This window comes from Silurus aristotelis (genome assembly GCF_946808225.1).
Source record: "Silurus aristotelis genome assembly, chromosome: 1".
Classification (NCBI taxonomy): domain Eukaryota; kingdom Metazoa; phylum Chordata; class Actinopteri; order Siluriformes; family Siluridae; genus Silurus; species Silurus aristotelis.
Genome location: NC_139574.1, coordinates 35,015,383 through 35,030,331, shown reverse-complemented (window position 1 = coordinate 35,030,331; position 14,949 = coordinate 35,015,383). Strand labels below are relative to the sequence as shown.

The following is a 14,949-nucleotide window of genomic DNA, read 5'->3' as shown; positions in this document are numbered from 1 at the left end:
CCTGGGGCAATCTTCAACAGAAAGTGATGTACTTTTTGACATTAATTCCCAATGAATTTTTCTTTTTTTTTTTTTTTTTTTTATTATTTTACAATAAAGATTAGGATTCGCTTCATTTTTGGAGTTTTCATTTTTAAGGAGGCCACTACAAGTACAATACTTTTTGTGTGACAAATGAATGTTATAATTGTTGGTACAGCTGGTACAAACCTTCATGGTTCTTGTTTTGATCCACATTTAATGTTTTGAATAAATTAACAAACGTATGACAAATTAAGCATGGTTTTTGTATGTCTAGTCTATAATGCTATAGTCATGCTTTCTTCATTTGTTTATGTTTGTGTTGACTCAGATGGTGGCAAAGTCCATTATTTAGTATATTTCACATCATAATGCCCTTGTCAGGCGAAAGAACGTGCTGGAAAACCGAAGTGCAATCCACAAAGGTTTTTAATGGAAGAAATAAAGAGCAAGGCAGAAAACGGCAAAACCGCAACAAAACTCCAGGTTCAACAATCCTGGTGAAAACTATGGGCAGACAAAACACACAGAGTCCTGTTACCAATAATTATCTGAACCAGAGTGTTAGGATAGTCCGACAGTGTTCTTGTGCCTAAGCTGTAGAACGGACAAAGAACTGGTGGGAGAACGGGGTTTAAGTAGAGTGCAAGCTGATAAGGGCCAGGTGTAGCTGATTAGTATGTGGGAGAGCTGGTTGGAGTGATAGGTGGTAGTGTGGCTGGTGGATCCCTGACAGCCCTAAATAAGCCCTTATTTCCAACAGAGCCTAAAGTCCAGGTAAGCCTCAGATACTCACACATTAAACAGCAACAACCCAGAATACAATATAAATACATTTAAAAATCAATAAAAGTTTACAAAAGAAATTGTTTTTATTAAAAATACATAGATTTCTACTACAATTTTATTTCAATATAATATTGGAGTATCTTGAGGTCTTATTCAATTAAATTTAATTAATTTTTATTTGTATAGCGCTTTTAACAATGAACATAGTCTCAAAGCAGCTTTACACAGATAATGTGGTGATTAAAAGTGAATATGTTCTTTATAAGTAAGTTTGTCCCTGATGAGCAAGCCAGTGGAGATTATGGCAAGGAAAAACTCCCCGAGATGGCATAAGGAAGAAACGTTGAGAGGAACCAGACTCAAGAGGGAACCCATCCTCATCTGGGTTGCACCAAATGCCCATTTATAGCAGATAAACGATGTTGCAGGGTACAGTGATGATCAGAAGCGAAAAGTAGTCCTGAGTCAATGTAGCATACTGTTGACATTAACTACAGTCCAATCCATCCTCAAAGCACCCGTTCTTACTCCGGAATTTCATGGAACCACCCAAGGCGTTGATGAGAAACCGTCCCAAGCTGCACAAAGTGGCCTCCAGTCAAAGAGAACACTATCCAGAGGCAGGCCTGGACAAAGTGTGAAGCTCCACCAAGGGGGGAGGGCAGGAACAGTGGTCACTGGAACCTCAGGAGCATGTTTAACTCGACCGAGAGAGAGAGAGAGAGAGAGAGAGGTGACAGGAAAAGAAGGGTTTGGATTATTATGTGTCTTTTTGTTGTATAAGTGTTAATATCACTGTGCAGTTTGGACTCCGGCAAGACTCGCTATGGCAGCATAACTAAAAGGGAGAACCAGAAGGTAATACAGACATGAGGGATCTCTGGGATAAGAGACGACCCACCAACCCAACGTCAACAAACCTGAGTGAACGTGTGAGAGTGAGGGCATACAGCATACAAATATCCCAGTTCACCAAACACTCTATATCCATGTTTCCTCCAGATCTGAGCCTTTACCTAAGAAAAATCTACTGATAAAAGGCTTGACTAAATAAATATGTTTTTAACCTCTACTTGAACACTGAGACTGTGTCTGAGTCCCGAACACTAATTGGAAGGCTGTTCCATAACTGTGTGGGGCTTTATAAGAGAAAGATCTGCCCCCTGCTGTAGTCTTCATTATTTGAGGAACCAACAGATAGCCTGCACCTTTTGATCTAAGTAGGCATGGAGGATCATACTGGTACAGAAGTTCACTCAGATACTGTGGTGCGAGACCGTTAAGTGCTTTATACGTCAGTAGTAGTATTTTATAATCAATGAGAGATTTGATTTGGAGCCAATGTAGACTGATTAAAACAGGAGTGATCTGGTCATATTTTCTAGATCTAGTGAGGACTCTTGCTGCTGCATTCTGAACTAACTAAAGCTCATTTATGCACTCGCACACCCAGACAGTAAAGCGTTACATTAGTCTAATCTAGATGTAACGAAAGCATGGACAAATCTTTATGCATCCTGTGACGACATCATATTTATAATTTTAGCAATATTTCTAAGGTGAAAGAAGGTGATCCTAGTGATATTATTCACATAAGCCTTAAGGTAAGGACTAGGGTCATTAATAACACCAATATCTTTGACTGCTGTATACACTGAGACAGAAACACCATCCAGAGAGGCTACGCAATCGGAAAGTTTGCTTCTAGCTGCATGTGGTTATAGAAAAAATACTTCCGTCTTATCTGGATTGAGCAGAAAAAGTTATCAAGCATCCACTGTCTAATGTCCTTTAAACACTTCTCAACATTGTTAAGCTGATCCCTCTCATCTGTCTTTGCTGAAATATACAACTGTGTATCATCAGCATAGCAATCGAAGCGAATACCATGTTTATGTATAATTTCACCCAATGAAATTGAAAAATAAAAAACTCTTATGGTAATAGTGGAAATTCAGTTTTTCACTATTCACGATTATTTAGTTATATATGAGCTCTGCAGTTAAAGCCTCCTTTTGCATTGAAACAGATGCATTTGAATCCCCAACTGCCCAAAGTTTCAACATTCCCCATCCAATCAAACCTTTCAGCAGTGTTGGGCAGTAATGCGTTACTAGTACCGGTACCAGTAACGCGTTACTTTTGACAGTAACTAATTCTGTAACGCGTTACCTTTAAAAATAAAGTAACTCCGTTACCGTATGGTGCGTTACCCATTACTTTTATAAATGAATTCATTTCGGCCGAAGTGTAGACTACAGCCTAACCTGCTTACAGCAGCGTCGCATTGTAGGATTGGTGGATAAACCACTGTAAACATGAAGAAGATGCACTGTAGGATTGGTGGATGAACCACTGTAAACATGAAGAAGATGCACTGTAGGATTGGTGGATGAACCACTGTAAACAGGAAGAAGATGCACTGTAGGATTGGTGGATGAACCACTGTAAACAGGAAGAAGATGCACTGTAGGATTGGTGGATGAACCACTGTAAACAGGAAGAAGATGCACTGTAGGATTGGTGGATGAACCACTGTAAACAGGAAGAAGATGCACTGTAGGATTGGTGGATGAACCACTGTAAACAGGAAGAAGACACGCTGTGGGCGTGTCTCCGTTTATTCAGGTCTGTGCGGCAGTAATGGCGATTCGAGGCGAGAGCAAGACGAGTTTCTCAAAGTGGAAATATGCTCATTATTTCACTTTAGTTGAGTATAAAGACAAAAACAAGTCAAATGTAAGCTGTGTCTTTCTGGTTCGAATTTCGTATCTACTGCGATCCAATGTGTTGAAGCTCCTCCAGGACCTCCATGCTAGAAGCTAACCCGGTGTTCTGTTCTACATTGTTGATAGTTTTCATACTTCAGCTGTGAAAGGAACATTTTTAAGAGATCAACACAACAGCAGAAGCCACGTTAGTTTTTGATTGTGACTATATTATTCAGCTTGTTTTGTTATTTATTTCAGAAATCCTTGTGATATATTCAGTTTGTGCTGGTCTGACTTTAATAAAATAGTGTTTAAAAATTACTCTGTGTTTGTCAGTTTTGTGTTTGTAAGGACCATAACACATAAAAGCGCATTAATGGGAACATTAAAGAAGGTTCTTTAAAAAAGTACACTAAACTAAAAAGTTACTTTTAACAGTAACGCATTACTTTTTGGTGTAAGTCAGGGGTTTTCAACTGGTTCTGTGCCAGGGACCACCATTCTGACTAACAAGTAATCCGTGGCCCACTATTGTAAAAAGCAATCCATGCTGGTGCTGACTAGCAAACTTCACCTTAGTTAGAAAAGTTAGCTAACCGCTCCACTCTAAATTTCAATTCACCAAAACTATTAAGCGTCTATTCAATAAAACCTGAATAATGTGTTTTCCAAACTCCGAGATGCTGGTCTATTTCACGCGCAAGATGAATGTGTACGTATATGACGCAAAACACAACGTAAGCAAAGCATAGGCCTGATAGGTGCAAAGCTAGCCTATCCTGTGTCAGTTTGAATATTTTAGATATTTTCATTAAATTAAGTTTTCCCACTAATGTGCAAATATTCTGGAAATGTTTGGAAAAATAAATTATGGAAAAAAAGTCATTTTAATAGTGAAATTATGTAGGCTGTCACGGACCACATGCAATGCCGCCGCGGACCACCAGGGGGCCGCGGACCACCAGGGGGCCGCGGACCACCGATTGAAAACCCCTGGTGTAAGTAATCAACAAAGTAATTGAGTTACTTTTTGAATGAAGTAACGAGTAACTGTAACTAGTTACTATTTTTTAGTAACGAGCACAACACTGGTCGAGAGGGTGAAAAACTGTGCGAGCTGTTTAGCGCTTATTCAAACACCTTGGTAACTATCACACAATAGACATCTTCTAAAGAACCCAACATCTTGGTGACAAGGTATCATCTATAATGCTCTGGCCTGGTTTAGAGGTACCACAGAAACCCAAACCCAAGTCACTGTCCAGTGTGGTGAGGACATTAGAAAAGGCCAGAAGAAAAGGCCCTGCATTACAGACATCTATAACAAGCAATTCAATATGAAGGACACAGACTCAGTGAAGATATAACACAATGCAAGTACACCCATGGACTGCAATAGGCTGGTGAGTTGCCAGTGTAAATGTAAGATGGGATACAAGATCAGTCTTGCTCCTGACAATGAAAACATATCAGATTGTACAGTTTACCATGGAGCCTGTAAGAGGTGATAATCCTGTCAAGCAGCAATATAGCAGATAACAGAGAGTGGAATCACTCAGTCATGCTGTAGTGTTTAATTCATTTTTATGCCATGTATTATTCTTCTTAAATATTAAACTGAATGATGAGAGTTTTCTAAAATTGATGGAAATAAAATGAATGAACTATTTCTTCCAATTGTGTCATATTGAAAACAAAATTCATTAGATATACAGTGTAAGAAAGAAAGTACACCCTTCATCAAGTCTATGTTCTTATTTATCATGGTCTAAACAATTGCATTATTAGGCTTCTATTAACAAATTATATAAACAAACAAATAAGGTGCTACACAAAACCATAGAACACAAGGAAGCTAACTGTAGTTTGACACACAAAATGAACATGTTATCTTAATGCCCTTTTGTATACTGATAAACATTCCAAGGATGACAAGAAAAACAAAAACAAGGCCATTAATAATTTCATGGTAACTCTTGCTTTAGTGTTTAAATTCAGATTTTGGGGCCACATGTGGAAGTAACATATTATGATTATTTTTTTTGTTTCTCTAATAACTACACATTATTATTAAAGATGTGTATAATTATATCCAGGTTCCTGTGACATTTGTAGGGTGCACACCCAATGGCACAACGACGGAATCCACTGGTGTGGGTGAAGGTATTCTGCGTGTAAGTCTTTCTCGCACATCTGTAAACGATTACTAAAATGGATATCAATTTGTTGCATTAATCCAATTTTTATCTTCTAATCTGATTTAATTTGAATATATCTAATTCAAGCTGATCACCTTATTGGTGCTATTTCTTCTCTAATTTTAATAGATTATTCTAAACAGTCTGTCTTTTCAAATAATCATATATTATGGACCTGGAGTCGCTTAGAATCTTGTGCTTGGCTAACGACACCTGCTTACGGAGGCACATTGGCCAATCCAAATCTTATTCAGAGGATATAATGATAAACTAATATTCTTTAAGTAGGCCCCTAAATGCTTGCTTATTCCGGTGTGGTTCAGGGTGGAGTATAAGGTCCTGCTGTTTGTGTTCAAGGCCATCAATGGTCTGGCCCCGGCCTACCTCGCCGAATTAGTAACAGTCTACAAACCAACCAGAACTCCCCACTCCTCTAGACATACCTCTCTGGTCACTCCCAAGTACAAATATAAAAAGTGGAGGCCGGTCATTTGCCATCCAGGGACCAAAAGCTGTGGAACAAACTTCCAGCACACATACGAAGCATCACTGTGCTGAGTGTCCTTAAATTGCATTTGAAAACTCATTTATTAATACAAGCTTTTAACACATAGCCCCTGATTCAACTGCTATTTTATGTACATTGTGTTCTTATATTTTATTGTCTATTGTTGTTTTACTGAAAAGCGCCTTGTGCTCCTTTTGGTTGTAGTAAGGCGCTCTATAAATAAAATTTTATTGATTGATTGATTGATATTCATGAAGAATAATTCATTTAGCTACTTAGGTTTAACTTACTAAGTCAATCAGAATCAGAATCAGTTAATCAGAAATCAGAAAGTCCCAGACGTTGTACTCTATGCTCTCCTTCAGTTTGTAATATCTTGGTCATAGATTTGCGGTAACACCAGGCTACATAATCAACTAGATATAAATGATTTCATCATCAGCATAAAACCAAATATTTTAGCAATGTAGTTTACTAAAGAATTGTAAACTACAGAATGCTTCCCTGAGTGTTTCGCCAAATTTCCTTAAATACCCAAACCATTGTAAACACTTGTAAATTCAAAGTGATAAAAGCTTTGCAAATCCTTTCTTGGGACAGGAGGTGACCTAAAAACCAAATGTCACCTAGTGTAAAAGCATCACCTGATCTTCTCAGGGGCAACCTTTATGTCAGTAGGACAGAATTTCCCCAAACCTGAAATCTGTTCTACTAATATGAGACTGGGATCATATTTCCAATCACACTTAGACCTTTAAAATGATACCAAACACGTGGAGGAGAAATGCATACATTTCTAAAATGTAATTATTACCTTATGCAAGTATAGTAGCTTGAATTCCGGGAACTTCTGTCACCTTTGCATGACCTGGTCGTCTCCCCAGGAGGGACAGAGGGGGCTCAAGGATGGGTAAGAGGGCAACTGAACAGATTGCATTCTTTCCTCAGATTAAAGAGATCCTTTCCTCAGATTAGAAAGTTTATTGTTTTGTTGCATGGCAGTTCTCAGGGTCTGGGATCATAAAAGGATCTGACCGTCCTTACACATTGTTTTATTTTTTATTTTTATTTATATTTTTTAAGTGCACAGTGCTTTATTTTCTAACGTGGATCATTATATACATTTCATTAAACTTGTGTTAATTTATATTTAATTTATATTTCAATTACAGTAGATAATGTATCCATTAAATCTGTTGAATTAAGACAACTGACAAATATCTGTTGAAATATATTTTTTGTCTGACAGTGGTCATTTTTGGTTGGAAGTAGCTTTTATACTTTAAAACAGTAAACTTTCAGAATCAGTTGTTTTCATAGCAGGTTTATTATAATATAATCAAGTGGAAGTTTTGCATCACATACCAGTATGACATTTACGAAGAACACAACTCCATAACAGTACAAGGTTAAAAGAGTTGAATGTTGAAAAGAGTTGGATGTTTGATGTCTGCTATTCTATTTTGGTCGTTTTCATTCATGGGTGTAAGAGTAAACTGTGGTTTGGTGTATTTAGTTGGTCTTGGTGAAGGACTCATACAGAGAGGTAAGCTGGTCCTTCAGATTCTGGGCATAGGGGTCCAGTTTCTCTCTCAGATCCTCAGCATAAGGAGCCAGACCCTGCTGAACCAAAGCGGCTCTCTCAGCAACCTTGGTCTGAAGATCGTCAGTCAGAGGGGCCACAGCGTTTTGGAATTCCTGCATGTGCTGATCTACTTTCTGTCTGAGTTGATCGGCATAGGGCTCCATCTGGGACTGCAGCTCCTTCACTTTCTCCTCCAAACTTCCTCTGAGCTCGTCTGTCTTCTGCAGCATGGTGGCTTTCAGAGCTTCAGTGTCAATGGACTCAGCATAGGGAGCCACAGCTACTCTCAGCTCCTCCACTTTCTGCTGAATTTGGGTCTTCAGATCATCAGAATAGGGCTCCAGTTTGCCCTTCACAGTGGTCAGATCCTGCTGAAGACGCTCCTTCAAAACCTCAGCCTCCTGGAAGATCTTGGTCATGATGTCCTGGGCTATAGGGCTCACTTGTTTCTGGAGAGTGACTGCATACTCACTGGCCATATTAGCGCCATCTGTAAATCTGGCACTATGGAGTAAAAACAAAAAAAACATGATTATAAATGTAAATAGTTTACTTTAAAATAACAATTATAAAAGTAAACATAATTATTTTAACTTACTTGACTTCCTGGCCAAGTTGAGACTCTCTAATTGTTTTCACTGTGTCCTCTGCAGTGTGTGTTGCCTTGGCAACATAGTCCCAGAAAGCATCAGTCAATTGTTCCAGCTGTGGTTTGGGCTCATCAGCATAGAACAAGTTGGCTTGGCAGCCTGGTGAAAGAACCAAAGAGTTTAAGTTGGTTTAAGGAATACTATCTTCTTTTTATGCTTTTAAAATAACCGAAAGTTATACCTGTGGCTACAGCCAGCACAAGTACCACAAGCACCCTCATGGCTCTTACTTTGATCTGATACTATGAACAAATAAAACATTTTTACACATTTTAAACATTAAAATAAATGTATATAGAGACAGTTTTTAGAATAAAGCCTTTTCTTTTACCTGTTTGCTCTGTCAGATGCCAGCTGCGTGTGCGTGTGTGTCTGTTTAGAAGTCAGTATATATACAGTAGGGTGGTGTGTGTTGTATTGAAATGCCAAAGTCCAGAAGGTAGTGCCTTGCTGTCAACACTACTCCACATCACAATGTCCTTATTGGAGAGTCAATTACCACTGAGCCTAAAGTTCAGGTAACACACTGATAGTCTGACCGTAGTGTTGAAGCAAAGTCGAGGTGATATGGAGACATAACGTAATACCGGACATTAACCTGCAACCTCTCTGTGTTAAAGAAATGCTTTATATTGTTGTTTTTTGTTGTAATGTATTTATTTACTTTTTATTATTGCTATTATTGCTATGATTTACATCTAAATGTGACTAATGTAGATAACTAATGCTAATGGTGAAGACTTAGATAAAATATTGTTTGGTCAGGGTTGTAATAGTCCCTGACCAAACAATTGGATTGTCACTAATGTTTTACAGATAAAATGCATTAAAATGTAGCAATTAATAATTTAATTAATCACCAGTTAAAAGTTATTCCAACATTACCAAAAAAATATATATATATATATATATATATATATATATATATATATATATATATATATATATATATATATATATATATATATATATATATATATAAAATGCAAAATATTTTCCATAAAATCTTTTTCCTGTGTTCTGTAAAAATCACACATAAAAGTTACACTATTTTACATATACCTTTTAATACATAATTTAAATACATTTCACTTGATCTGACTTATCTGTGGTATATCTGATGATGCTATTCAATATAAATGTATTCCAACTTAGATGTGATTTCAATTAAATTCAAATCAATGAAAGAGAGAGAGAGAGAGAGAGAGAGAGAGAGAGAGAAAGAGAGAGAGAGAGAGAGAGAGAGAGAGAGAGAGAGAATAGCTGTCATACAGTGTCTGTCAAAAGTCTGGAAACACCCACTCTTGTTGAGAAACACATGCATGTTTCTACTGTTTATATGCAGCAAACTAGGTAATGTAACGGTATGACAAATATATAAATGTGCAGATGTTACACTTTATTTCTTATTGAAAACCCTACCTGAGCTTAGTTGAATAACAACTTTACACATTCTTGGCATCCAGACAATTTGTTTTTCCAAACTTAGCTGAAATACTTTGCCATGCCTCTTGTAAAACTTGCCTTGCCTCTGACCAGTTCATTCCAGAGCAGTTCCATTAGATTTAGGTGTGGTGACTGGGCAGGCCATTCCACAATACTGTTCGACTGTCTTTCAGTCAGTTCTTATGTGTTTTTGCCCTTTTCCTAGTTTGTTCCATATGAATAATATAATGTTATATATGTTACTGCATGCTAGTGTAGGGTTGGCAATTTCTTTGTCCTCCTCACGTTTTTTTTTAACTGAGAATGCACAGACGTATAAAACAGTCCTTAGCCAACTCCATGGCATCTAGTGATCATCCTATCAAACATTCTACTTGAATAAATCTCATTGCTAGCCTGAAGTTTTACAGCATACACCAGCTACTTAACAGATTCATGTGTGTCAACTAAAGAACCATAAAGATAGACTTGGAGGATATGGACTGTAATTATTATAAACATGGAAAACCATGCCAGGGACATGGCTTCAGCAAATCAGTGATAGAGTAGGGTGTCTGGAGTAGGGCGGAAACATAGACAGAGACTAAACTGAGACAGAGACTAAATACAGAAACGTGTCAGGGACAGACATGGAGATCACCAAAAGAAAAATCAAACAATCTGACACTAATAAAAAAGTAATTATATCAGTAGGGACCATGCTGAGAAAGAATCATGGCATGGAACCAGTCTGAGATCTGAATGAACTCTGCAGTACATCTGAAAACAGTGTCCTATGACACTATCATTATAATACAGTTAACATATGCAATATGCACTATTGTAAAGTATTGGGTCACCTGGTCATAAGTATGGTATGTGATTTTTGAGCATTGCATTCCACATTTAGTCCCAATTTGCTCTTATAATTTCCTCCATTCTTCTGGGAAGGTGTTCCACTAGATTTTGGAGTGTGCTTATGGATATTTGTGTTCATCAGCCACAAGGGTATTATGAAAGGCAGGTACTGATGTAGGTGAGGAGGCCTGGGGTGCAGTCAGCATTTTAATTCATCCCATAGGTGTTCAGTAGGGATGAGATTAGAGCTCTATAGCAGATCACTCAAGATCTTTCTCTACAAAGAATGTAAACCAGATCTTCAAGGAGCTTACTTTGTGCACAGGGGTTTTTGCCATGCTGGAACAGGTTTGGGTTTCCAAGTTCAAGTGGATGCAAAATTTATTATAGAGCATCTAAAGATGCTTGTCCTGTAATAGTTTGGAAATGAGCCACATACAGCAGGAAAGGTCAGGTGACCCAATACTTCGGTGGACATTTTAAAGGCAGACTAACAGGTCTTTGAGGGTCAGAATTCTAGCTGATAGACAGGTGTTCAAATACTTATTTGCAGCTGTATCATACAAATAAATAGTTTAAAAATCATACATTGTGATTTCTGGATTTTTTTTTTTTAGATTATGTCTCTCACAGTGGACATGCACCTACGATGACAATTTCAGACCCCTCCATGATTTCTAAGTGGGAGAAGTCGCAAAATAGCAGGGTGTTCAAATACTTATTTTCCTCACTGTATATATATATATATATATATATATATATATATATATATATATATATATATATATATATATATATATATATGTGTGTGTGTGTGTGTGTGTGTGTGTGTGTGTGTGTGTATACTGTATATTGTATATACCCCCAATCCCAGTGTGGTAAGATGCAGATTGTGTCTCACACCTCCTAACTGCATAATATTACATTAGTCTCATGAGAATCATATGACTTTATTATGTACATCAGTATAGTATTTTCTGCATTTTAAAAAGAGAAAAATATGTCAAGAAGAAGCTACCAGAAACATGTCAGCTATCACCATGACTGCCTGATCACTGTATCATCCAATATTTGATCAGAATTATTATGTGTAAGGCTTGCACAATGTCCAGATTCCAGATGTGCATGGCATGTTCATCTGCCATTATGAGTATCTTATCTGAAGGAGCTCATCTTTAAAGGCATGCATGTTTCTTGAGCCTTTGTAAACCATCAGTTTGACAAACTAGTTGGTTAATCAGTTGGTTAAATGTATTTTTTATATATAATGTAATTGTTTGGCCAGGTCTTTCATTGTCATAATAAAACTCTATTTCGAATCTTGATTGTGTTCGCTTGTTTATGATTTTATTTTCTTACAGAGACACTGCAGGAAGGAACATTAGAGACAGTTTTTAAGAAGCAATTCTTATAAAGATAATCATACATTCTTCTATTTTACTTCTTCTTTAACAAAGAAATAAAAATCAGCCAAAAAAAGATTGGCAGAGAATACATCACTCCTTAGCAGCAATAGGTAAATAAAAGAAATTTTTTTTTTTTTTATGCTAATGCTTGTTAGGAGAGCTTTACTGAATCATTAGCAAGCTGACACAGTCCATTGTTTGGGATGTTTTCTTGTGATAAGCACTCGTTATTTCTGAGTATTTGATGTTTAGTATTTCAGGTTGTTTGTGGGAGAAATAGCATTGTAGTGTTTATTCGGTCTTAGTGATGGACTTGTACAGAGAGATGAGGCGTTCATTCAGGGACTCCATATTTCCCCTGATTTCCTCTGTCTTCTGCAGCACGGTGGTTTTCAGTGCTTCAATGTCAAGAGGCTCAGTGTAGGGAGCCACAGCTTCTCTCAGCTCTTCCACTGTTTCCTGAATTTGAGCTTTAATATCCCCAGTATAGGGCTCCAGTTTGTCTCTCACAGTTGTCAAGTCTTGCTCAAGACTCAACTTTAGAACCTCAGCCTCCTTGTTAATTTTAGTTATGACGTCCTGGACCACAGGGTTTACTTGTTCACGAAGCATGTCTGCGTATGTCTTGGCCACGTTTGCGCCTTCTGTAAATCTAGCACTATGCAATAAAAAAGACGTATGCATATTAAACCAAAAAGAACTTAAAGCTACAACAGTAAGAAAGTAAAATGGTTCTTTAGACTTACTTGACTTCCTGTACCAATTTAAACTCTCCAATTGTTTTCATTGTTTCTTCAGCAGTGTCTTTTGCATTGGCCCAATATACCCAGATAACATCAATCGGTTGCTTGGCTTGGCAACCTGAGAACACATAAATACATAAAGGTTAAACTGACTAGCATAAAGCCTCTGTGTGAGTCTAAATCAATATATACTTAATCATTACATGGGAAAATAAATGCCACTGAGGAAAATTATTACATTACATATAAAAAAACTTCAGAAAAATTGATTAATGGAGATATGCAATTCATAGAAATCATAAAACATTTACCTGTAAATGCCACAATGACAAGCAGCAGAAAAACCTTCATTTTTGTTGTCTGTAGATAAACACACAAATACACACACAAAGAGAAATTAGACATATTCAACTTCCACCCCATTAACTGTTAGCATTTTTTATTAGTCGTTTCCAGTTTACCTCTGTGCAGATATTCTTTGCTGAAAGTTTTCTTAGTTCAGTGTGCAGGTGAATGTAGCCAGGACTGTTAATAAATAGGCAGGTGAATAGTGAATATCAAACCCCAAAGTCCAAAAGTAGCTGTCTAGTTGTCAGTTCCATTCCAATTTTTTTTTTATTTGCTTTATTAGTCACATGTCAGAGGACATTTTGGACCTACTACAGTCTGGTACAAAACTCTTGCATAAACCTTTAAAAAAATCATAGTAAAGCACTGTGTCCAAAATGCTTTTAGTTCTCTATATCAATTTTTTCGCAGATCATAGCGATTTTTACATTGATGTTAATCATTCTGCATAAGTAGGCAAATAATATATCTAGAATTTTGAGGGAAATCAGTGTGTAGACTTTTTACATTTTGCATTATGAATTGCAACTCAATTCATAAACAAACCCTCAGGAGCTAAAAGTAACATTTATTTTCCAGGTTTTATCACCACGGAACACTTTTTATGCAAGAAAAAAACAAAACCAACATTTAAAATGCAGAAAATCTGTGTATACCCAAGATACCGTTTATTGAAGAACTTTTAATAAAATAATAATAGGATAATAATAGAAGTATTAATATAGTAATCATTCTACTGTATGTTGAATATTAAGAAATGGACAACAGTTCTGCTCTGGCTTTGTTTGGAACCGTTTCTTCACCAAAATAGACCCAAAACTTTAACCTATATTCAAAAATTTGAAGTCACTTCATATCACCTTCTTGTTTATTGAACCTTTGTATAAAATCAATATCACATTTGCAATTGTGCTTATATTCATGGAAAAGGCTCTCATATAAAACAAGAGCTCATCTAATTCAAGAATCTTGAAATTAATTTTTGTGGGTTTTCTTTTTTCATTTTGGTGACATTTTTGACACAATCCCCCACAACAACCGAAATCTAATTAGAAATCAGATATTGATTGCATTAGAAGAAGGAAGTTTAGCTTTTTGAATGTTAAGAATTAAATCAGACAGTGCTAAGACAAAGCTAAAATGGAATCAATATCTGCTTTCTAATTAGATTTCTGTTGTTGTTTTTTAGTGTGTGGAGGCATATACAGTACAGACCAAAAGTTTGGACACACCTTCTCATTCAGAGTTATATAATAAAAAATAGTTTTCTTTTTTTTCATGACTATGAAAATTGTAGAGTCACACTGAAGGCATCAAGGGCTATTTGACCAAGAAGGAGAGTGATGTGATGCTGCGCCAGATGACCTGGCCTCCACAGTCACCGGACCTGAACCCAATCGAGATGGTTTAGGGGTGAGCTGGACCGCAGAGTGAAGGCAAAAGGGCCAACAAGTGCCAAGCATCTCTCGGGGAACTCCTTCAAGACTGTTGGAAGACCATTTCAGGTGACTACCTCTTGAAGCTCATCAAGAGAATGCCAAGAGTGTGCAAAGCAGTAATCAAAGCAAAAGGTGGCTACTTTGAAGAACCTAGAATTTGACATTTTTCAGTTGTTTCACACTTTTTTGTTATGTATATAATTCCATATATAATTCCACATGTGTTAATTCATAGTTTTGATGCCTTCAGTGTGAATCTACAATTTTC

The 14,949-nt window shown here is 36.9% G+C and overlaps 2 protein-coding genes across 2 annotated transcripts; both read right to left on the bottom strand.

Moving 5' to 3' along the window:
- Positions 1-7,535: 7,535 nt before the first annotated feature.
- On the bottom strand, positions 7,536-8,891 carry LOC310724778 (uncharacterized protein). The gene is made up of 4 exons (XM_083539049.1): positions 8,794-8,891; positions 8,644-8,704; positions 8,411-8,561; positions 7,536-8,316 (listed from the first exon to the last, which is right to left on the bottom strand). The coding sequence occupies exons 2-4, from the start codon at positions 8,681-8,683 to the stop codon at positions 7,740-7,742; spliced, it is 768 nt and encodes a 255-aa protein (XP_083395175.1). The 5' UTR covers positions 8,684-8,704; positions 8,794-8,891; the 3' UTR covers positions 7,536-7,739.
- A 2,803-nt stretch (positions 8,892-11,694) lies between these two features.
- On the bottom strand, positions 11,695-13,506 carry LOC310725086 (uncharacterized protein). The gene is made up of 4 exons (XM_083539706.1): positions 13,356-13,506; positions 13,206-13,254; positions 12,898-13,012; positions 11,695-12,809 (listed from the first exon to the last, which is right to left on the bottom strand). Exons 2-4 carry the CDS (start codon positions 13,243-13,245, stop codon positions 12,443-12,445), a joined length of 522 nt encoding a protein of 173 aa, XP_083395832.1. The 5' UTR covers positions 13,246-13,254; positions 13,356-13,506; the 3' UTR covers positions 11,695-12,442.
- Positions 13,507-14,949: the final 1,443 nt, after the last annotated feature.